Below are 23375 nucleotides of genomic sequence, written 5' to 3' on the forward strand. Positions count from 1 at the left end.
AGTTGCATAGGTGTGTTTGTGTGTGTAGTTTTAGTGAAACCCGAAAACTAGGATGGAAGAAAACAGGGAAGTATTAAGAGTTGTTGGCACTGCATATACCATGGTAAAGGCTTTTTAAGGTCTGGACACTATGATGGAGTTAATCATTTTGCTGGGAGAGCTATTAGCAGATGGTAAAGCAGAAGTTATTAATGGGTATAGAGCTGTGGCCTATGTGGGTAAATTTTCTGGTCCACATAGCATCTGGCAGATATTGCTGGAGCACTGCCAACACCAATACAGATGAGATGCATGTGCACAGGTCAGATCTGAATCCCCTACAGTTAGAGAAGGGACAGCATCACTCGGAAAAGAGGTGCCAGTTAAGTCCAGCGAGAATTCACCAGTTTTCTAGGTTCAGGAAGACACACCCTCCTGTCCTCCTGGGTCTCAGAATTGGGTCTGGGAATGCAGGGGGAGACAGACCTCCCAATATAATTTCAGAATGGCAAGGTGTGTGGTTTTTTTTTTTTTTTTTTTTTTTTTGTTTTTTGTTTGTTTGTTTGTTTTGGTACCTACTGTAGATAGACAATGCTCATCTGACCCTTAGAGCAGCCCTGCAGGGTAAGCTGTAGCCCCATTCCACAAATGGCTAAGAAGAAACAGTCCACTACGGAGAAGTCAGAGAGTACACACAGAGTCCATGTTCGCAGACACGCAGCTCCTGTGATACTATGCTTGCCTCAATTGCAGAGCTGTCTGGTTCCTGCATGCTGGGACTCTGAGAAAGTCAAAACTCTGAGTCCTTCCTAGGAATGCATTAAAATAATATCATAACCTACCACAACACCTTTAAAACAAACTGAAATGGGACTAACAATGGCCAGAGGCTAGCTAGCCTTGTGGTCCAGTTCTGGCTCATGGTGCTTTTCCTGGTATGTTTAGGTACAAATCGGATAAGCTACGCAGTCCAAGGGGCCCATGAGGGTGGCATTTTTGCACTTTGTATGTTGAGAGATGGCACGCTGGTGTCAGGAGGAGGGAAGGACCGGAGGCTCGTTTCCTGGAATGGAAACTATCAGAAGCTTCACAAAACAGAGGTAAGCCACAGCGTGGACCCTTTACCTGTTTATTCACCTGATATGTTTGTTTATGGTTTGGAATCTTCAGCTCAGAGTTTTGAAAAAAATTAGATTAATTTTTATGGGGGGGACAACAATCTTAGAAAAATCAGAGAGGCAGTTTATGTACAAGTAAAACAAAATAGGACTTGAGGTTACTCAACACTTCCTATTTGGAACATTGTTTTAGTGGACACAATCTTCATTTTCCAAGGGACCCTTATGAGTGTTTGTATTTATCACCAGAACCTTTCTCTTCTCGAATCCCCAGCATGCTGCTCGCATACAGCGTCACAGCATCACTGTGAACCGGGTGTATGGGGCACCTGTTTTTTTCACAGCTCTCTGCTGAGGGCCTGCACGCTTTCTAACACTTCCGGTCCTTTGCGGTTCATTTCACCACCTTAGACCTGGAGAGCAGACTGTCTTTCCACGGGAGCCGAAGCAGGACACCCGACAGCCAGCAGCCTCACTGAGGTCTCTCCCTCTAGTTCCAAGTCATGAGCAGGCAGGTTGCAAAACTGGCATCAGTGTGAGGGGCAGCACTCCATCCCTAGCGTGTGATGGCATGTAGATTCTGAGTCGCACACTGCATGTTTGGGGCAGTATGAAGTTGTGGTTTATGGTTACTTGGCAGAGAAAGGCTTTCATTTGAGTTTTAGCAGTCCTCTCCCTTTCCATGATTATTTGATAGTATACTTTCATTTATATATTTTTTTTGTGTGTGTGTGTGTGTGTGTGTGTGTGTGTGATGTGTATGTGGTATGTGCACATGTGTGTGTATGGGAATACACACCCATGCACATATTTGTGGAGGCCAGACAAGGATGTCAGCCGTCTGCCCTATCACTCTCCACCTTAGTTCCTTGAGACAGGGTCTCTTGGTGAACCTGGAGCCAGGCTGGCAGCCAGCAAGCCTCAGCAATCCTCCTGTCTCCACTATACCCCATGCTGGGGCCATAGGTGTGAACAGCTATGCCTGGTTTTTTACATGGTGTTAGAGATTTGCATTCAGGTTCTAATGTGTGTCTTCTTCCCAACTGGCATCTCCCCAGATGCTCGTGAAGACCTTAGCATTTTTTCTTTTTGACACAGCATCTTGCTACATAGTCCAGGATGACCTTGAGCTCAAGTCTAGCCCAGGCTAGCCTCAAACTCACAGCAATATTCTTGCTTCAGCCATCAGAGTTCTGGATATGTATGTCAAAACATCATGGGTATATTTTAAAGATATACAATTTTTATTTGCCATGTGTATCTCAGTAAGACTCAGCACTCCAGAGACAGAGGCAGAGGAAGGAGGACCTCTGTGAGTTCCAAGCCAGCCTGATCTACATAGAGAGTTCCAGAACAGCCAGGACTATGTAGAGAGACCCTGTCTCACAACAAACAACAACAAAAGAAAAGAAAAACAAAAAGGAGAACTAGAAACAAATAGGGGCTGGGCAGATGGCTCAGAGGTTAAGAGCACTTATTGCTCTTGCAGAGAACCCAGGTTAAGTTCCCAATATCTGCGTGGCTGCTCTCAACCCTCTGTAGCTCCAGTTTGAGAGAATCTGACATCCTCTTTTGGCTTCCGTGGGCCCTGCACACATGTGGTACACATATGTGCATACAGACAAACATTCATAAATATAATAAAAAAACAAATCTTTGAATGAAAATAAAGAATATGTGAATGGTTACATTATTATGTGAGGTTGATTGAGAGAATACTTTATAAGTAACAGATGAGGTGAGACTGTATTGTCAACTGGGAGATCACTCATCACATTACAGTATAGAGGAACAGAGATTTCTATATATTGATAGTACTGACTAATTTGGAGATTTGCAAAGATCCAAGGACACATCTTTGGACAGGCCTGCCCAGCTTATCACCGACAAGGGAATTTGGAAGTCATCTAGTTTCATTCCTATTCCTTAAGTATGCAGTACCCTAAAGTTTCACAGAACTCTGAGTCCTTGGATCAGACTGAGACTTGTGGGGATGGGATGCCCACATTGCTCTAAGAAGCCCTGCGTTTGTCTGTCCTACTGAGCTGTTGGAAGTGGTCCCATCTCCAGCATCACTCTTCGGGGTTCACCCTTAAAGAACCCTGCTTAAAGATCACCAGCAGGTTCTGGACCCCAAGTCTTCTGGACATAAGATTTTGTGCATGCCAAAAAATCTCTGGTAATCATCGAGGACCCCGCTTGTGAAGACCAGTCCTGCCTGGATGCCCCTACGTGTCTGACTTAGACGCTGCCTTTCTAAGCCTTTCCTTCAAATTCCTTGTTTCCAGCCTCCACGATGGGTACACTCTCAGGTCCCTTTCCTCAGAGTCCGTGTTTCTGTTCCTCCTTTCTTTCCCTTACATCATCCCTTGTGCTTGAGTGTGGATAAGTAGCCACCGTCTCCTGGCTTTGGAAGTCCTTGATCACACTCATGCCATCTCATCTCAGAGGACAGTAAAGCTGAGGGACCAGGACAAGACATCACGCATGCTGAGTTAAATTCTGTAACACCAGCACCAAAAAAACATGACTCTTTTGTAATAGGATTCAATCGGAACCGGGTGATGGTGGTGCACGCCTTTAATCCCAGCACTTGGAAGGCAGAGGCAGGTGGATCTCTGTGAGTTGAAGGCCAGCCTGGTCTACAGAGCAAGTTCCAGGACAATGAGGAATGTTACACAGAGAAACCCTGTCTTGGAAAACAATAATAATAATAATAATAATAATAATAATAATAATAATAGAGATTCGATTGGCATTTGAGGGAATGTGCTGTGCATTGCTGGTCATGGGCATTCTAACGTTAAACTGTAAAGAAAGTACCAGAACCTATTCTGGCATCTCAGATGATGTCCATCACTCACCATACAGCTCTTCCACTGCACAGAATATCATTCCTTTTCTCCTTTATAATTTTTCTTGGAAAAATAGTTTTAGTTTTGAATTTGTGTGTATGTGTGTGTGTGTACATGTGTGTATGTCTGTGTGTGTACATGTGTGTGTGTGTGCACGTGTGGAGGCCAGATGTCACCTTCTGGTGCCATTCCTCAGGAGCCATCCACTTTATTCTTTGAGACAGCATCTCACTGAGCTGTGGGGCTTGCCGATTCACCTAGGCTGCTGACAGCGGCCACTGGGATCTGTCCACCTCCATCTTCCCACTGCTGGGATTGCAAGCCCTCACTACCTCATCTGACTTTTACCTGGGTTCCAGAAACCAAACCTTGGTTCTTGAGCTTGCCTGGCAAGTGCTTAACTGACTGAGGTATCTCCTAGAATCCCACTCTATAGACCAGGCTAGCCTCTAACCCCTAGCTGTCCCTCCTCAGCCTCCTAAGCACTAGGAGTCCAGGCAGGCTCCATAGCACCAGCTCAGTCATTGCCCTGCCATAAGTCTCTGCCGTGGCAGGGCAGGCTGCTTCTCATTGTGCTGGGCCTGGATGCCTCCTGACAGGCCCTGGGCCCAGCCGCCCCATCGAAAGGACATACTTCCCTTTAGCAGAGTGAACTGTTCTTTGCAGGGGCATTCTGAATGTCTTCCCCGTGCCCCTGTATACTTATCCATGTGCACAGTGACACCACTCAGGACCACTTTGAAGTTAAGGGAGGTTTTTGGAACTCTTACACTTCTCAGGTTTTATCAGCTCCTGAGGCAGGAGACCTAACAAGTCTAAAGGATAGACTAGCCAGTCTCTCTTTCTCTTTCTCTCTCTCTCTCTCTCTCTCTCTCTCTCTCTCTCTCTCTCGTTTTTTTGGTTTTTGTTTTTGAGACAGAGTCTTTCTATGTAGCCCTGGCTGGCCTGGAACTCACTATCTAGACCAAGCTGATCTCAAACTCACAGAGATCTACTCACCTCTACCTCCCCAGTGTTATGATTAAAGGCCATCATGCCCTGCTAAGACTTTATTCTTGCTGATTCATTTAAGATATTTAAAATGTTTATAGTTTAAAAGGTAAAGTACTTGTCGAGATACAAGAGGTCCCAGGTGCATTCTCTCTCTCTCTCTCTCTCTCTCTCTCTCTCTCTCTCTCTCTCTCTCTCTCTCTCACACACACACACACACACACACACAAACACACACACACACAAGGTTTAGGGTTTTGATCACTTGCTCAACAGCTGGCTGTGGTATCTATATAACTGAGTTCCTCTTCTGGGTGCATATATAACACTATCATAAAAGTCAGCACATGACACAAATATTTTTAATGCCTGAACTAAATGCTGATATACGTCTATAATCCTAGCACTTGGGGGAGACTGAATTAGGAGGATTACCTTGAGTTGGAGGCTAGCCTGGTTTGCATAGTAAATTCAGGGCTAGCCTGAACTACACTACAATGAGACCTCTCCAAAAAAAAAAAAAAAGCCAACTGAATGAAACCTTAAATCTTTGTTTTCGTGTGACTGTTTACTATACAGATTCCCGAGCAGTTTGGCCCAATTCGGACAGTGGCTGAGGGGAAGGGCAATGTCATCTTGATAGGCACGACTAGAAACTTTGTCCTGCAAGGCACCTTGTCAGGGGACTTCACACCCATCACTCAGGTACTGTCAGCTTGGCAAATGCCCAACTCTTACACTCTGCCATTAGTACAGATATATGTGAGCACTGGAAGAGGGCTGTCTCCTGAGTTTCCCGGTGGGATGACCTACTTCAGAGTTGTGTTTTGTGTCGTGATTAAGCTGGGGAGGAACGAACTGAGGAGACAGTCATTCAGGCATGACGTAGGCTCCTTTGCGACCGTGGGATCTCACGGTCCCCGTGTCTTGGTTCTTTGTAGGGTCACACTGATGAGCTCTGGGGGCTGGCCATCCATGCCTCCAAACCTCAGTTCTTGACCTGTGGGCATGACAAGCACGCCACTCTCTGGGATGCTGTCGGTCACCGGCCCGTCTGGGACAAAATCATAGAGGTAAGTGTGCATGCTGCCTTTCTGGTTTCCTTATAAAAATTCATCTGGGATGTATTTTTGCATGAAGTTAACAGTGATAAGAAGTTGTTTGAAAGCAACGTTTTATCTTTTAGTAACTACTTTGTTTTTAAGGATGCCTCCAGTGTCCTCACCCATATCATGTTGAAGTTTAAGATTGAGCTTTCTCAACAGCAGGTTAGCATCTCCGAGCAGATGAGAGCACATTTAACTGACCCAGGTGCTGAGAAAGTCTTGTGAAGAACCTGTTGTAAGGATTCAGTCCTTAATTATGTCATCAGCCTGTGACATTGTCCCAGCCTAAAAAGTGGGTGGGCCCTCTGTGTGTGCCCCCCTTCCTCTCTTTCCTTTCCGCTCCTTCCTTCCATCTGTCCTCTCTCTCCCTCTCTCCCTCTCCCCCCCAGCACCTGGTATTCCCAGGTGGTCTCCCATCCAAGTACTAACCAGGCCCAACCCTGCTTAGCCTCTGAGATCTGACGAAATTGGGCACGTTCAGGGTGGTATGGCCACAGCAACCTCGGTTCAAATCCGAGTTATGGCACCAATGTTGGTTAAACGGCGTGCTGCTTGTGGCTGGCTGCCGCCCGCAGCGGCCATGCCGGCGGAGGAGAATGCTGATCGGAAGAATCACAGCCATGGTTACCTTTTTAGAGCTTTATTGGGGGAGGGGGGAGAGGGAGAGAGAGGGAGAGAGGGAGAGAGAGGACAGATGAAAGGAAGGAGCGGAAAGGAAAGAAAGGAAGGGGGGCACACAAAGAGGTCCCACCCGCTTGCTTTTTAGGCTGGGATGCTGTCGCAGGCTGATGATGTAATTAAGGACTGAATCCTTACACCTGTGTTGTGTGATGGCCTGTCTAACAGAGTTATAAGCCACACTGAGGACCTGGGTTCGTGTATCCTCTATGGAGTTTGAAGGCAGAGATAAAGCATTTGTTTTGAACTTTACAGGGAAACATAGATTTCTTATCAGAGCCCCAGATCCCTTCCCCAGCATGGAGATCAGGCTGGCGTCCCTGGGCTATAGGCACACCAGGCTGTGAATGTGTTGTATTGTCCTTTGTTCTTACAGCTGCCCTGCAGGTTGAAAAATTTTACTTTTGCTTTGACTATTCATCAGGAAAGTGGGGAACAGAGAGGCTGAGTTACTTGTCAAGGCCACTAAGTTAGTAAGTGGGGCCTGGGGGATGGCTCAGTGGTTAAGTGCATGAGCTGCTCTGCAGAGGACTGTGTTCCGTTTCCAACACCCACATGACAACTCACAACCATCTGTGACTCCAGTTCCAGGGTACCTAACGCCTTGATCTGGCCTCTGGGGTCATCAGGCATGTACATGGTGCACTTACATACACACAGACAAAACATTTATACTCATAAAAAAATAAGTGACTTAGTTGCCCAACTCAGACTGTGTTGTTCTATCCCACTACAGTAAACCACAGGCAGCCTCCACTGGTTACTTGTATCCTGACAACTCACACACCCCATATAAGGAAACAGCCCTCTCACAGTGCCCAGGATCATGCGTTTACTCCCTGCAAAGCTGCTGGTATTTCCAAGGGCCTGGGACTGGGTCTGGCTCTCCTGTCTTCCACTTTCAGAGAAGACTGTCACAGGGTGCTGGTCACTGCAGCCAGCTGAGGCCCAGGGTAGAGGGTCTGAAGGGTAGGCATTCCCACTGCACTGAGGGAGGGCAGCCCTCCTGCAGTTCCTTGAGCATAGCCACCCACCGAGAGCCCTGACACTCCACCTCCCTGCCTGTCACCAGGCAGCTAACTGCTCTAGCCTAACATCACTTTGGGACCAGGACTGGCATCCACAGCCCTGCGGTGTCCTAAACCCTCTCCCCACCACCCTTGATGGATAGGAGCCCTTAGCCTCTCCACACCTTAGTACCTCATATGAAAATAGTTATGTGGTTCAGGTGAGCTGTGTTTACAGAAACAGCTTGTCAGGTAGCGGGTCAAGGGGACCCAAGTTCAGCTTGCACATCGGCAGCACCAGCCTGAGTGAGGACCACCTCCTTTGGAGTCAGCCAGATGTTGTGACTGGTACCGAGCCTCCGTTGGCTCTTGTGGTTTCAGTTGATCTGGTAGCAGCTCTGTGCCTCCAGTGTCCACTCCTGCCCTGTGTTGTGTTCCCAGATAGATGGAGCACACCATTTGACCAACTTTCCATTGAGCCCAGGGGTCAGCGAGAGGTCTGGACACACAAGCCCAGAAGAAGAGCATTTTTGTCTGCCTTTCGTGACTACTGTAGATAGGAAAGGCTATAAGACAACAGAGAGATTCGGCAAGGACAGACCTGTACTGCGATTGCAGTGTGACACGGATCCCAGGGGGACCTCATTTCTTCTGGGGGAGCACAGAGGCTTTTCAAACAGAGCCTGGGAGCCTGGGAAGAGTACTGCACGGGTGGGTTTTGTGCTGTCTTGCTGTGTCTGGCCGTCTATTCACACTTCCTTTAAAATATTTTAGGATCCAGCTCAGTCTTCCGGTTTTCATCCTTCAGGGTCTGTGGTTGCAGTCGGAACACTGACTGGGAGGTAAGCCCGTCCCCCACACTCCCCCCCTGTCCCCACCCCCACCCCCACCCCCCACCCCCAGCACTGCCTGTGCTGTCAGAGTTATGGCGAGCAGCTGGATGTCTGAGCCTCCCCAGAGGCAGAGGCAGGTACAGACCAGCTTTGGCTGCATCTTCTCTGTCCCAGTGATTTACTGAGAATTAAATCAAAACCCGAAAGAGAAACTGAGTCCTTCCCATTTGAAACCTTGAGGAAAGCCATGTCCCTCCCCAGCTCCACCCCCACTGCATTCCATCTGCCTCCAGTGCCAGAGGCCCCAGAGTAGTGATTCTTAACCTGTGGGTCACAATTCCTAAACTCATTGGAAAATACGAATATTTACATTATGATTCTTAACAGTAGCAATATTACAGTTATGAAGCAACAACGAAAATTATTTTATGGTTGGGGGTCATGACATGAGGAACTGTATTAAAGGGTCACAGCATTAGGAAGGGTGAGAATCACTGGGCAAGAAAGCATTCCAAAGCCCTGAAGTATGAAGCCTGCTTTCTCAGCCGGAGAAACTTTCAGCCCTGTAGACAGTGCCCAGATGCTGGCCTCACGTTCAAACTCAGCTTCCTCTCGCCAGCCTCCGCTGACACACTGGGCAGCAGATCTGCATTCGCTCCCCAGCTTCCCCGTGTAGCAGCCGTACATCTGTGAGACAGTTATGTAAACTCTGACTGTCTTTCCTGTCTGTGAGCTATGGTAATTCCACCAACACGGATGACTGAAAAAGCCATGTACATGGGAACATCTGCCGAGCTGGCTAGCGGGTGACAGCGCAGCTGGTATTATCATGGTTTGGCAGGGTTTGGCTGTGCTTCCGTTTTGTTTGACTCAATAGAGCATCCCTCGGGGATGTGCTCCAAGACCCCTGGTGGATGTCTAAGAATGTAGTTGGTACAGAACCCCCTATAGCCTAGCTCTTTCCTCTTATACATGCCTGGGATAAAATCTGATGGAGTAATGCGGCTCAGTGAGAGGTGAGTGACGGTAACTAAGGATCAGATGGATCCGTTATGACTGTGGACATTCTGTACGTATGATTTTTTCTCAAAGCATCTGGTTATGGTAGACTCACCTCCCCTATGGTGGGATAAAATGATTCACTTTCTCACAGAGATGAAATGGAGTGAATAATGTCCTCGGAACAGACACAATGTAAAACTACAAATTTTTTTTTTAATTTTTCCGTTCAATATTTTCAAGCTTGAGGTTTAAAAGGGCAGTGAAGTCATAGAGAACAAACCCCTGGATGAGGAGGACTGAGTCTATTATAGCTTCAGCTATAATATTCTTAGATGCTCCCTCCCATCATCCTTTTCCTAAAAGCATACCACTCGATTCTGTTCTGTACCTGTGGGGTTTATAAAGACAACTACTCACAAGTCATAGTAGCAGCATCTTACGAGTCTTTCTGCAAAACATTTGCAGGGGAGGGGCTGGAGAGATGGCTCCACATAGTGTTCTTGCAGAGAACCCAGGTGTGTTCCCCAGAACTATCAGGCTGCTCACAGCCGTCTCTAACTCCATCTCCAGGGGATCTGGCACCCTCTGCTGGCCTTCTCTGGTACTGCATGTGTGTATAAAAACCCACACACAGACTCACACTGTACACATGATTGATTATTTTTTTTTATTAAAAAAAATGCTTGCATAATGACACCCATGTGCACATACAGGCACACATGGACTCTCTTTGAGACATCAGAGCTTTAACTCAGTAGACCCTTCCCTCTGAAGACTCTAGCAGCCTCACGGACATCACCATCTGCTGACAGGGGACATGTGACAGTGTTCAGAATTGAACTATCCTAGGATAAAATAGATGACACATGTGACCTAATCCTACCACTTTATCTACTCCACCTACATCTTTGATCCCAGGACCAAATACTCAGCTGAAAGCAACATATAGGTTTCATGAAGGCCCCCGGGGTGGGTAGTTAGATCCCAAGTGGTAGACAAGACGGCAGTACCTCTGCATCCATCATCCAGGTCTGAAACCACAGCAGCCAGAGCCACAGCTGGGGCCCGGGAGCTCCATCATTCTGATGCTTAACACACCCTGTTTCCTGCTCCCTGGCCTTAGGAGAAGCATTGATTAGTCCCAGCACAGTGGGGAGCATGGGGGGGGTGTCAAACTGTCCTAGCCCCTCGCCTCTCTACCCACACTCTGGGGTCCCCCTCCTCACCCTGGACCAGAGCTCTGGGGCAACCACCTCATGTCCGTGGCTCTCGGCTGCACCTCTGACCACAGGCTCTGTTGTCAGGTTTTGCTCACGGCCAGGGCTTTCCTGCCTCCTGTGTGCAAACAAGACCCTGAGAAAGCCCTCAGTGCTGAGTTCTGAAGGGCGTGTGGTGATTGTCAACTGGCCGTTCCTTACTGAGGGGAAAGCTGGTGTGGAGGGAGTTTCCCTGAATGAGAGCCGAGTGTGTTTACACAGTCCCGCAATTAACAGGCTCATGCTGTCGGGCAGCCTTGCGTGTCACAGACCAATCAGTGCGTGTGTCTCACGTTTACAACAGGTGGTTTGTGTTTGACACCGAAACGAAGGACTTGGTCACCGTCCACACAGATGGGAACGAGCAGCTGTCCGTCATGCGTTACTCACCAGGTCAGATGCAGCTTTCACATTCTCGGGAATGACGCCATTCTGTACAAGAAACAAGTTGACAACCCTCCTCCGAGGGAGACTTAACTTAAGCATGCGCATAGCTGTGGTTTGTAGGGTATGCACTCCCCGCCCCCTGTCACTGTCACTGTGCAACTGTGTTTTAATTTTGTATTAAAAAATCTCTCTCTCTCTCTCTCTCTCTCTCTCTCTCTCTCTCTCTCTCTCTCTCTCTCTCTCTCTCTCTCTCATTTCTTGAGGCAGGATTTCTCTGGCTGTCCTGGAACTCACTCTGTAGACCAGGCTGGCCTTGAATCCCCAGAGATCCGCCTGCCTCTGCCTCCTGAGTGCAGGGATTAAAGTCGTGCACCACCACACCTGGGTTGTGTTAGAGAAAATCTCAAACAGAATTAGACAGAGTATCAGGGTGAGGCCCCCACCCCATCACCAGGCTTTGAAGTGATACCCTGTTGCCTTCATGCCCCTCCAAGATGTGTGTCATTTGCCCATTATAAATGTTCACGGGGGCTGGAGACATGGCCCCTTCCGTAAAGTGTGGGCCCTGCAAGCATGAGTTCGGATGATCTATTTCCCAGCCCTGTCTGGTAAATTTGTATTTATTTTCTAGATATTCTTGTTATTTTGGTTGAAAATTTTCTGAATTTTATTTCTAGATGGTTGATTACTAGTATATGGAAATAAAATCGAATTTTGCCTATGGATCTTATAAAGGTTCCCCTTCCTAAACTCTCTAATCAGTTTTAAAGAGGTGTGTGTGGGGGTATCATGTGTATATATGTATATGTTATGTATGTGTGGTTTGTGTATATACATATGTGGTTTGTATGTATTCGTGTGTATGATTTGGTGTGCGTGGTTTGTGTATGTATGTGTGGTGTGTGTAGTTTGTATGTCATATGTGTGTGTGTCTATGTATGTGTGTATGGTTTGTGTATATGTGTAGGTAGTATGTGTGTGTGAATGTGTATAGTGTTTGTGTGTGGAATGTGTGTGTATATGTGTGGTTTATGTACATGTGTGATTTATGTATGTGTGTATATAATTCTTCAGGATTTTCCTCATACAATGCGATTTCATCAGTAAATAAAAAGTTTGCCTTCTCTTTGGATATAGACACCTTTACTTCTCCTTCACTACATTGCCGGTTCCTCCAGGAAAATGTTGGCGGGGCTGGCCGTGGTGGCTCTCTTGTTTTCCTCTCAGACTTTCATGTTTAGGGGCAGAGATGTCATTACGAGAACATTCTCTTCCGTCCTGATTGTCCTCAGCATAAGAAGTGTTGAGATTTGTCAAATGCTTTTCTACATCTGTTAAGATGGACAATGTGAAAAAAAAAAAAAAGTGAGGCGGGGGCAGCCAGGCGTGGTGGTGCACACCTTTAATCCCAGCAGAGGCAGAGTTAGGAGAATCTCTGTGAGTTCAAGGCCAGCCTGGTCTACAGAGTGAGTTCTGGGACAGCCAGGGCTACATAGTGAGACCTTCCTTGTCTTGAAAGAAAAAAAAAAGATGGAGAATGTGTTTGTTCTTTTTAAATGTGGCATATTGATTTTTCAACATTCAACCAACTACATTCCTGTGATAAGTAGTTTTATTGCAGTGTTTCACAGCGTTTCTCTATTGTTAAATTTTAGTTATAATATTTTGTGGAGGGTTTTGCATTCATGTTTGTGAGGGATGTTGTTCTATAGTGATACTGTGATGTCTTCATTAGGAAAGTGCTATGGCCTTGTAGAGTGTGATGAGGCATGCCTCTCCTGTTTTCTGAGCTTGTGGAAGAGTTATAGTCCAGAGAGAGACAGAGAGACAGAGAGATACACATACACACACACACACACACACACACACACACACACACAGAGAGAGAGAGAGAGAGAGAGAGAGAGAGAGAGAGAGAGAGAGAGAGAGAGAGAGAGAGAGAGAGATTTGTTATACATCCCAGCCTAGAATTTGCTATTCTCCTGCCTCAAACCTCCCAAGTCCTGAGATTGCAGGCCTGTGCCACCACACCTGGTGGATACTTATTAACTATTTGATAGAATTCACATAACTTCAGTGAAACTATGGAGATGCTCTTTGTAAGTGGTATTTGTGTATGCACTTTGGCTTGGTTTGGAGACAGGGTCTTGATCGTGGCTAGTGTGAACTTGGCTGTAGTAGCCTATGCTAGCCTCAGACTCCTAGCAGTTCGCCCTGCCTTCTGGAATGGCAGGCATGCACCACACACCCACTTTGGGGAGATTTTTTTTATTATTTTTATTTTATTTATTTATTTATTTATTTATTTATTTATTTATTTATTTATTTATTTATTTTTGTTTTGAGTAAAACCAAAACTTATTCTAAGCCACAGTCATCCTAGGGTCCCCCCTGCCATATAGCTTCCCTGGTTCTGTGGGTTGCAGTCTGATTGTTCTTTGCTTTATATCTAGAATCTACTTATGAGTGAGTACATACCATGTTTGTCCTTCTGGGTTTGGGTTACCTCTCTCAGGATGATGTTTTCTAGTTTGGGGAGATTTTTAACAGCTGGATTGGTGCCTTTTTAAAAAATTATAGCTTTATTTTGAAATTTTTTTCTTCAAGGCAGTTTGATGCTATGGGTCCATTTGGAACTTGTTTTCTGTGTGTTAGGCAATTTGTCGGCACCAACACATACAGTGTTTGATTCCAATCCTTTTGGTTTATCCGAGGCTGCTTGGGAGTAGCCTGTCTCTCATTCTTGACGCTGGAAACTGAGGTCCTCTCTCTTGGTCTCACAGTCAACTAGACAAAGCCATGTCAGTCTTGCCGATCTTTGTTTGCAAAGAGCCAATTCTGTGTGTCACCGATGGGTTTTTTCCTTTTATTTTTCTGTCCTAGTGTTTATGCCCCCCCCTCCTTTTTTTTTCCTGTTTGACTTATCTGGAGTTCCCACTTTTCCGCCTCTGAAGGCAAACACCCAGGTTAATTAGGGAATAACTTCCCTGGTACAGATGCTATAAATCATCATCCATACACACACACACACACACACACACACACACACACACACACACACACCCCACCCCGGTCATCGCCTAAGCCACACCTCAGACATTTTAACTTGTGTTTCCAGCTCACAGATACTTCTAGCTCCCCATGTGCATTCTTCTTTGGGCTGCCCTTAGGTGTCTCGTCCTTCTCATAGTTACTATGAAGCTCTAGAACGGGTACGGGAGAGCCTTGTCCTGTAGCCTGTCTTCTTCAGAAGTTGCTCACGTGAGCAGGGCCTGTGTTTCCATTTCTTCTCTGTTATCCCGATGGCAGTCCCTGGAGCTTTGCTCTGGGTAATGCTGCCTTCCCCTCTGAGTCACGGACTGCCCACTGTATGTGAGCGCCCTGGGCCAGCCACCCGTCTGGAGTCTGGGCGCTTTGTCAACCCAATGGTTTTCACAACCAGACAGCACATTTGAGAGAGTTAACTGGAAGAGGAGGTGCCCGTGTGTTCTCTGACAGAGGAGTGGAGGAGATAAAAAAAATATTACTCATGTCTAGAAGGTGGCAGGGAAGCCCAGGAGCAGCACCTGGGCAGGGGACAAAGACTTTGGGGAGTGGCTGTCCTAGTCAGTGCCCTATTGCTGTGAAGAGACACCGTGACCAATGCGACTCTTACAAGAGGAAGCATTTAATTAGGAGCTTGCTTACAGTTTCAGCACCATCATCACGGTAAGGAGCCTGGCAGCAAGCAGGCAGGCGCTGAAGCAGTAGCTCAGAGCTACATCCTGATTTGTAGGCAGAGAGAGAGAGAGACAGAGACAGAGACAGAGACAGAGAGACAGAGAGAGGATGCACAGGCGAGCTGGCTAGGTGTGGCATGGGCTTTTTGAAACCTCAAAGCCCACCCCCAGTGACACACTTCCTCCAACAAGACCACACCTGCTCCAACAAGGCCACACCTCCTAATCCTCATCCTTTCAAATAGTGCCACTCCCTGGTGACTAAGCATTGAAATCTATGAGTCTACGAGGGGGGGGGGGCATTCTTAATTCAAACCACCACAGTGACCTTGGGTCACAGTGGCTGGCAGAGCTGACACTGGAACCCAGGCAGCCATGAAACGTATGGCAGGTAAAGGTGCTTATTGCCAAGGCTTATTGCCAAGCCTGGCCACCTGAGTTGGATTCCCTAGGACAAATGGTGGAAAGAGCAAACTAACTCCCTATGAATTGTCTTCCGATCTCCATTCATGCAGTGTGGCATGTATGTATACACACACACACACACACACACACACACACACACACACACACACACTCTCACACCCTATGCCACTATGGTTCTAATCCTAAAATACGGGGTGGGCAACCCCTGCCTCATAACGTTGGAGCAGGTTAATGTGGGAACAGCTTAGACAGCACTGGCCCCTAGCCACCACTGGGAACGTGACAGTACTAGTGGTTGTCAGTGCAGAGGGTCATGATCAGATGGGGTCAGTACAGGGACACTGGATCTTCTGAAGCTCCCTGGCCCTGTCTGGAGCCAGCCGTGTGGATGGTCTGCCCAGGATCCCAGCTTCTGTAATAGTCTTTCTTTTCCCCTCCCCAGCAAACATGCTTGCCCTCTCCCTTTGGGCTTCCTAACTGCTTAGGCTGTTTCAATCTTGCCCTCCTCCCCATCTTGCTAGGGCATCCTAAAATACCATCTCCTGGTGGTCTCAGGCCATGCCACCCTGTGTAATCCTCCTATGGGGAGAGAACTGGCCTTCTGGAGGAAGTGACGGTGTATGTCAGTGACTGCCAGGGACTCCCCAGAGGTTGTCTAGTGAGCCTGACTGAGGACTGTGAAAGGTAGCCTGCACATGAGTGGTAGTTTGAAAGAAAATGTCTCCCAGAGGGAGTGGCACTAATAGGAGGTGTGGCCTGTTGGAGTAGGTGTGGCCTTATCGGAGGAAGTGTGCCACTGTGGGGGTGGGCTTTGAGGTTTCCTATGAGACACTTCACTTCCCATTGCCTGCCAATCAAGATGTAGGACTCTCAGCTCCAGTACCATGTCTCACCAGGATGATAATGGATTGAACCTGTGAAACTGTAAACCATCCCATTAAATGTTTTCCTTTATAAGAGTTGCCGTGGTCATGGTGTCTCTTCACAGCAATAGAAACCCTAACTAAGACAGCATGCTTCATGGACAGGGAGGGATGATCAGCAAGAGCAAGGACTTGCCTGCAGCCAGGCTGGCTTGGGGAACCCACCATTCCTGACTCCTTTCTCAGCTCCCCTCCTAACAACTGGAGGTCACCACTCTGATGTCGTTACCTTGTCTTTCCTGCTGGCCCTGCTCAGGACATGCTGGCATTTCTGAACTAGTCTCCAGACCCTGTTTCTTCCTGGTAGGTCCTAGGGTCTCCCCCACCATCAACTCTGGCTGCTTGTTGGCCAGCTGCAGGAAGGACTCTGCCACCCTTATCCAAAGCTTCTTGCCTGGACTGTCAGCACCAGCCCTGCAGCCCCACAGCCTAGACTTCCTTGACACAGGCAGGTGAATCCACTAAAGTGGAGCCTCGGGGAGATGCAGGGATGCCTTCTAGGCCCTGTGCCCTGTGAGGAAGGCTGTGGCTGCAGAGGTCTGGTCTCAGATAGCTGGGACTACAGAACTGAGTCTCCACCCTGCAGGGGTGGGGAAAGGGACAGCCAGGGAAGGGTTTTATATAATTTATAAAATTCTATTTCAGGGGCTGGAGAAAGAGCTCAGTGTTTAAGAGCGTTAGCTGCTCTTGAAAAGGACTTGAGTTCAGTTCCCAGCACCCACATAGCAACTTATAACAATCTGTAACTCCAGTTCTAAGGGTTCTGATGCCCCCTTCTGGCCTCCTCAGGCACTGCAGGTACATGGTGTACATACCTACATCTACATACACGTGGACAAAATACATATACACATAAAATAAAAATAAATATTTTAAAACTATGTTTAAAAGTTTGGGGGAAAAAGGATTTTATAAACTTTTACCAGACTCTGTACTTATTATTCTGTGGATATTTTTCAAATGAGAGCTTTGAAAGCTGTATAGGATGCATTGAAAAGCAATGTTTCCCTTTGACTAGTTAATTCATTGGGCTGCTTGGTTCAAATCTGTGGCAGCAAGTAGCATTTTCTCTTGTGATGAATAAAATGGTGACTTCACGTGTGCAACCTGTCCTGTTTCTGCAGATGGGAATTTCTTAGCGATAGGCTCCCACGACAACTGCATCTACATATATGGCGTTGGAGACAACGGGAGGAAATACACAAGAGTTGGCAAGTGCTCCGTACGTTCTTCCGTTTCCTGGGGACGCTTATGTGGTCATTGTATTACAGTGGCGTGGTGTCTGCCAAGTTCAGAAAGGCAAGAGGAACTTACCCAGTGTTCTCCTCTCTAGGGCCATTCCAGCTTCATCACCCACCTGGACTGGTCCGTGAATTCACAGTTCCTGGTGTCAAATTCCGGGGACTACGAAATCCTTTACTGTGAGTAACAGGCAACAGGGTCGTTTGGGTTTAGATTACAGAGGACACTCATTCTGAGACTCCCTCAGGCCTGTGTGGAATGAGGCCCTCTTCATCCCTTGGTGTCCTCTGTGATGTGGAAGAGTTGGCCTAACCCCAGATTGGGTTGATTGAGAGGGGTCTTGTTGAAGAGCAGGGCCCACCCTGGGGGAAGAGGTGAGCTTTGTGTGGAGATCCAGGAGGTGGGTGAATGTCACAGTATGACTGGCCCTGGTAAAGGGACCCTCCCAAACAAACAGACACCATGAAGTCCCTCCCACTTGGGGTGGACAAAAGCCCCTGGATCCTATTCCTTTTCTTCAAGCCTGTCTTTGGCTAGTCTCTGTGCTTAGGCAGGACCTGGGAGGAAGAAGGATGCTAACAGCAGTACCTGCACGTGCCTGAGCAAAAAGGAGGGGGCCGTGGGACATCATAGTGCTCTGGTTCTCCACCCCCAAGGGGGCTCGTCCTCTCTTACGAATAAAGAAATCCAGGTTCAGATGCTGGTGAGGGGCCAAAGGCTGGTGGGTAGGGAGGAAGTTACACTCCTCTGGGCCTGTTGCCCACTTGTTAAGGAGCCTGGGAAAGGCAGGGAAGAGAGGCAGCCAATTCTGGGAGGGAGCCCTTCCGCTGAGGGTCCAGCCTCGCACAGGTGCAAAGCAGGCAGATGCTCTGGGCCTGGGTCTAGAACCAGACATGGGCACCTAGGCCGTTAGTGAGGTTCATCTAGGGGACAGACAGATGAGCCTGGAGGCCTTGGCACTTGCTGAGATTGATTTCCATGCACTTCCTTCCCTACCTCAGAGCTGAAGAGACTGAGGGATGTGCATGAGTGCATGAGAACACACTATGTGTGTGTTTCTATGTATGAATGTGTGTGTGTCTATGTGTGTGTCTGTGTGTGTGTGTGTGTCTGTGTGTCCGTGTGTATGTGTGTGTGTGTGTGTGTGTGTGTGTGATGTGTGTGGTGTGTGTGTATGTGTGTGGTGTGTGTGTGTCTGTGTGTGTGTCTGTGATGTGTGTGTGGTATGTGTGTATGTGTGTATGTGTGTGTTCGTGTGTGTGTGTGTGTGTGTGTGTATGTGTGTGGTGTGTGTGTGTCTGTGTGTGTGTCCATGTGTGTGATGTGTGTGGTGTGTGTGTGTATGTGTGTGGTGTGTGTGTGTGTGTGTGGTGTGTGTGTGTCTGTGTGTGTGTCCGTGATGTGTGTGGTGTGTGTGTATGTGTGTGGTGTATGTGTGTGGTGTATATGTGTCTGTGATGTGTGTGTGTCTGTGGTGTGTTTGTGTGTGTGTGGTGTGTGTGTGTGTCCGTGTTTGTGTGTGTGTGGTGTGTGTGTATGTGTGTGTGTGTGTGTGTGTGTGTGTGTGTGTGTGTGTATGCTAGAAGGGGACTGAACAGTCCAGAAACAGGGCAGGGTTCAGGCCTGCCATGAGGACACTGAGCAATAGGTGGCTGGGGACCAGAGACTGGTCACAGATGGGAGAAGCCAGGCTGGTGGTGGGGAGCAGAGGGGAGGGAGTCTTAGAGAAGGACATGGAATGCTGAGAGGCAGCCCCTCCTAAAACTCAGATTTGCACTCCTTCGCTCACAAACTGACAACTGTGTACGCCGCTCCCATATGTAGGAAGGTGGGAGTCTTCTCAGATGGGGCACGGCTCTGAGGACCATGCCTGGCCCCAGGGAGAGCTGGGGTCTTGGCTGAAAAGTCACGAGTCTGTTTGCTTCTTCCAGGGGTCCCGTCTGCCTGTAAGCAAGTCGTGAGTGTGGAAACCACAAGGGACATCGAGTGGGCCACCTACACCTGCACCCTGGGATTCCATGTCTTTGGTAGGGGTCCGCAGATGTCACTGACTTTGAACATGGAATGTGTTCTAATGTATGAGGTCACACCACCTCAAGTCTTTCTTTAGGAATTTATTTATTTTTAATTGTTTATGGGTATGAGTGTTTTGTTCCATGTATATCTGTGCACCATGTGTGTGCAGTGCCTGTGGAAGCCAGAAGAGGGCGTCAGATCCCCTTGGTACTAGAATTGCTGATAATTATTATCTGCCATGTAGGTGCTGGGAATCGAACCCTAGCTCTAAGCCACCACCTTCAATCTTGTCCATCTGCTCTGTCCCTACTTGGGGCCATGATACACACTCTCCTCATCTCCCAGGCTCAGGCCAGGTGAGAAGGGTGAGGAGGTGATTAACCCTTCCCAAAGCACGGGACAGTCCTCCCTGAGTGGTTGTTGGATGTCGTACCTACACGAACCATGCAGCACCTAATTTATTTACCACTTGTTAGGATTATTATGTTCTTTGACCCTTAGCCCAAAATTCTCACTTCCTCCAAAGTTCATCTTAGGAATACATAGCCTAAAATAAGCTGCTACAATCCAAACAGCTGGAAGTCAGCAGGCTGACAGGAATTCCCTAAGTGTGGCGCCTCTCATTTCTTGGTGTTGAGTGTCGAGCCCTGTAGGTTCACACCAGGGCTTCCCGCTGAGGAGCTGGTGTGTACTCAGCTCTCTCAGATGTAAAGTTCTCAACCAAAAGTCTCTCCCAGGACAGTGTCCCTATCCTCCAGGTACCTCTGCAATCTGGAGTACCTACAAGGGAAAGGCGTCACTTCATAACCAGGGTAGCTGGTCCTCTGCCATTGCACCTGGAAGTGCTCCCAATGAAGGCGGGCAGCTCAGCAGGCTGCTGGAGCCGTGTGATTCAGCGAAGCCATTAGAAGCCATGCGGAGCTTCTCCAGGCTGGCCCAGGGTAGACAAACCAGGAGCCAGAGAGAGGCAGGAGGTGGAAACGAGCATCCTCCTGGCCCTTGATTCTAGAGCCCAGGCTGAAGGTTTTCTTTCTGTGGCCTGTTGGTGACCAGTTCCCGCGTGTTGTGCCTCCTCGGGGGTTTCCAGTGTTGTCTGTGCCCTGTTTCAGGAGTGTGGCCAGAAGGCTCAGACGGAACGGACATCAATGCTGTCTGCCGGGCCCACGAGAAAAAGCTGCTGTGTACAGGCGATGACTTCGGCAAAGTGCACCTCTTCTCCTACCCTTGCTCGCAGTTCAGGGTAAGGCCTTCGCCATTCACACGCTTCCTACAGGGCATGCGCTGATGCTCTGACCTGTTGGAAATGAACTGTGGGTAAGAGCTGCCAGCATATGACCCTGCTAATCTGCTGCCCGAGCACCTCTGGGGTTCCCCACTGCCCTCGGGGCAACCTCAACCCAGCTCTCTATATCTGGTATGTCTACCTCTGCAGCTGTATGGGCTTCACCCTGACACACACACACACACACACACACACACACACACACACCCCTGCTCCCTACCTCCCCATGCCCACTCGCCCTGCTAAGCTGTCCCACCTGCGCCTAGATTGCTTTCCTAGGCCTTGGTGAATCTGAACATCCTTCAGCCAGAAGACCCTATCCCTCACCATAGCAACTGCTTAGTTCCACCCTAGGGTTGGCTCATACCTGGTGCATCCTCTGGCATTGACTGTACTTGATTTCAGGTCTGTCATGCACTTGCTTCTGTCCTGGGGGATTCTTTCTGCACCCCTCTTGAGTCCTGAAAACAAAGCAGGGTGCACAGACAAGAGCAGCTTACAAGGGGGAGAGTAACCGAGTTAGGGACTGATCTCAAATCCAAGCGTTTCCTGACGCCACAGTCAGCTCCATCTAAGCTTTCCTCCTTGCCATTCCTTTCCAGGCTCCAAGCCACATCTACAGCGGACACAGCAGCCACGTCACCAACGTCGATTTCCTCTGTGAAGACAGCCACCTTATCTCCACGGGTGGGAAAGACACGAGCATCATGCAATGGCGGGTCATTTAGTCCCCAAAGGAGCTCCGGGAGCAGATCGTGCCCGAGGAGACAGACTCACGTTCCGCTTGGTCACTGTGATTTCTGTTTTGTCTACAAACTCTTACAAACCTCAGGAAAATTGTCCCTCTACCGGTTACCTTAGTTGGGGAGCCAGCGAGTGTCACACCAGATAAGCGGCTTTCGTGTCTGCTTTTGTTCTATAAGTGCGGGACAGAATGCATGTTGGGTAAAGAAAGTTCCCAAGGTTTACATGGCAGTGGCATGGATGGAAGGGACTGGTGTGTCCTTGTGGTCACTTTTCTATGAACTCTTCAAAATGGTCACAGAATGCCTTTTAAAATATTGTATATAGTCTTCACTGCTTCACCTTGCTAAGTCAGATATTTATGATAATGAAGTACTGAACTGGGGTCGTTGACTAGTTGGTCCTAAAAGGATAAATCACATAACTGATTTGCCCAGCTGAATCAGGAATGCAAATACCAGACTTTCCTTGGTCATGTATCTAAGATCTCACTAACTCCTCCCTTTGGGAGGCTGGCAAGAACGGGGCTGTGTTCTCTCTGGATAAGCAGTTTCTACTACAGAACCCATGGGCTTCAGTGGGGTGTACAGGTGCTTCCACACTCTGGATAGACGGTCCTTCCTGGGGACACAGCCAGTGTCTCAGCACCTCCACAGATTGCAGTCCCCACCCCATCTCTGTTCGTGTGCCCTGACTAATGGTGAGACCCTTAGCCACCACTCTGTGTATTAATGGCATGATACGGTATTGTCCTTGTATAGAGTTTAGCAGCTCATGATAAAATGCCCAAGGCTGGGCCTCGCTGTGTGTGCTTTGGACATTGTACGTTTGTACCTGACGACCAAGTAGATCAAATTGGAGAGGGACTCTCTTCAGTGTTGTGGTGGTCTGTGGAGTGCCGCACCTCAGAGGTCCCAGGGCTAAGGGCAGCTTCCTTTCCCGACTCTGGTGCATGGACAGTGCGCAGCATATGGACTAAAATTATGCTCTGACGAGTAGAACATAGGTGGTCTAAATGTGTCAAGAAGGCCTTACCCATTGTGTGACAGATTGATTTATTGTTTACATTGGGGACTGTATCTCGGATTTTTAAATAGAAGGATTACCAAGAGTTAAGGACAAATGCTGAGATTTCTAACTCATTTAAGTAAGTGAATTGAATTATCTGAACTCTACCACACTGGTTGTTTAGAGTGGCTGATGAAGGACAACATTGGAGACATTTCCCTTGCCATCTCTAGCCTGCTGTGAAAGGGCAGGGTACCAGAAAAGAACGTGACTCAAGATGAAGCCGTTTGTATGTACCCTTATCAAATATATTCTATAATGAAATAAAACCGGAAAAGTGGATTTCTTATTGACCTATGTTTCTGAAAGTATATAAATTAAAATATTTTAAATTAGTTATGATCCACACTACATTCTGTTCCCATACAGAGGGCTCACTCCCCTGGGTCCCTGGCAGTTTGCTTATTGGCTCCTTTGGTATTACCATGACCAATACCTGATAGAAACCACTTCAGGGAGGGAGGACTTGGCTTGGTTTGTGGTGTCAGGGGCTTCAGGCTGCTGTCACTTGGCTCCAAGCATCTGGGGAGAACGTCATGGTGAGGGGAACAGATTGGAGAAGCGACTTCATTGTCTGATAATCAGGAAACAGAGCAAGAAGGAAGGGACCAGAGACATCAGCCGTCTGAGGACCAACCTCAGTGACTACTCCTCTAGTGAGGCTCAAGTTTCCAGAACTTACCACAATAGCCGCACCAACTGGGGACCAAGCATTCAAAGCCTGTGGGCAACATTTCATACACA

General features: G+C 48.0%; 1 protein-coding gene and 1 pseudogene across 4 annotated transcripts in view; one reads left to right on the plus strand and one right to left on the minus strand.

Moving 5' to 3' along the window:
• The window catches only part of Eml1 (EMAP like 1), a 157428-nt gene extending 134515 nt beyond the window's left edge, over positions 1 to 22913 (plus strand). For all 4 annotated transcript variants that reach the window (XM_059278953.1, XM_059278952.1, XM_059278954.1 and 1 more), the window contains 10 exons: positions 925 to 1079; positions 5522 to 5647; positions 5884 to 6015; positions 8508 to 8575; positions 11129 to 11217; positions 17404 to 17501; positions 17613 to 17700; positions 19453 to 19548; positions 20647 to 20777; positions 21422 to 22913. In XM_059278953.1, coding sequence (XP_059134936.1) covers positions 925 to 1079; positions 5522 to 5647; positions 5884 to 6015; positions 8508 to 8575; positions 11129 to 11217; positions 17404 to 17501; positions 17613 to 17700; positions 19453 to 19548; positions 20647 to 20777; positions 21422 to 21547 — 1109 coding nt within the window. In that variant the 3' untranslated portion in view covers positions 21548 to 22913. The remainder of the gene's footprint in view (positions 1 to 924; positions 1080 to 5521; positions 5648 to 5883; positions 6016 to 8507; positions 8576 to 11128; positions 11218 to 17403; positions 17502 to 17612; positions 17701 to 19452; positions 19549 to 20646; positions 20778 to 21421) is intronic.
• Positions 6429 to 6547, minus strand: LOC131924811 (5S ribosomal RNA; annotated as a pseudogene).
• Positions 22914 to 23375: the final 462 nt, after the last annotated feature.

The sequence above is a fragment of the Peromyscus eremicus genome, chromosome 14, assembly GCF_949786415.1.
Source record: "Peromyscus eremicus chromosome 14, PerEre_H2_v1, whole genome shotgun sequence".
NCBI lineage: Eukaryota > Metazoa > Chordata > Mammalia > Rodentia > Cricetidae > Peromyscus > Peromyscus eremicus.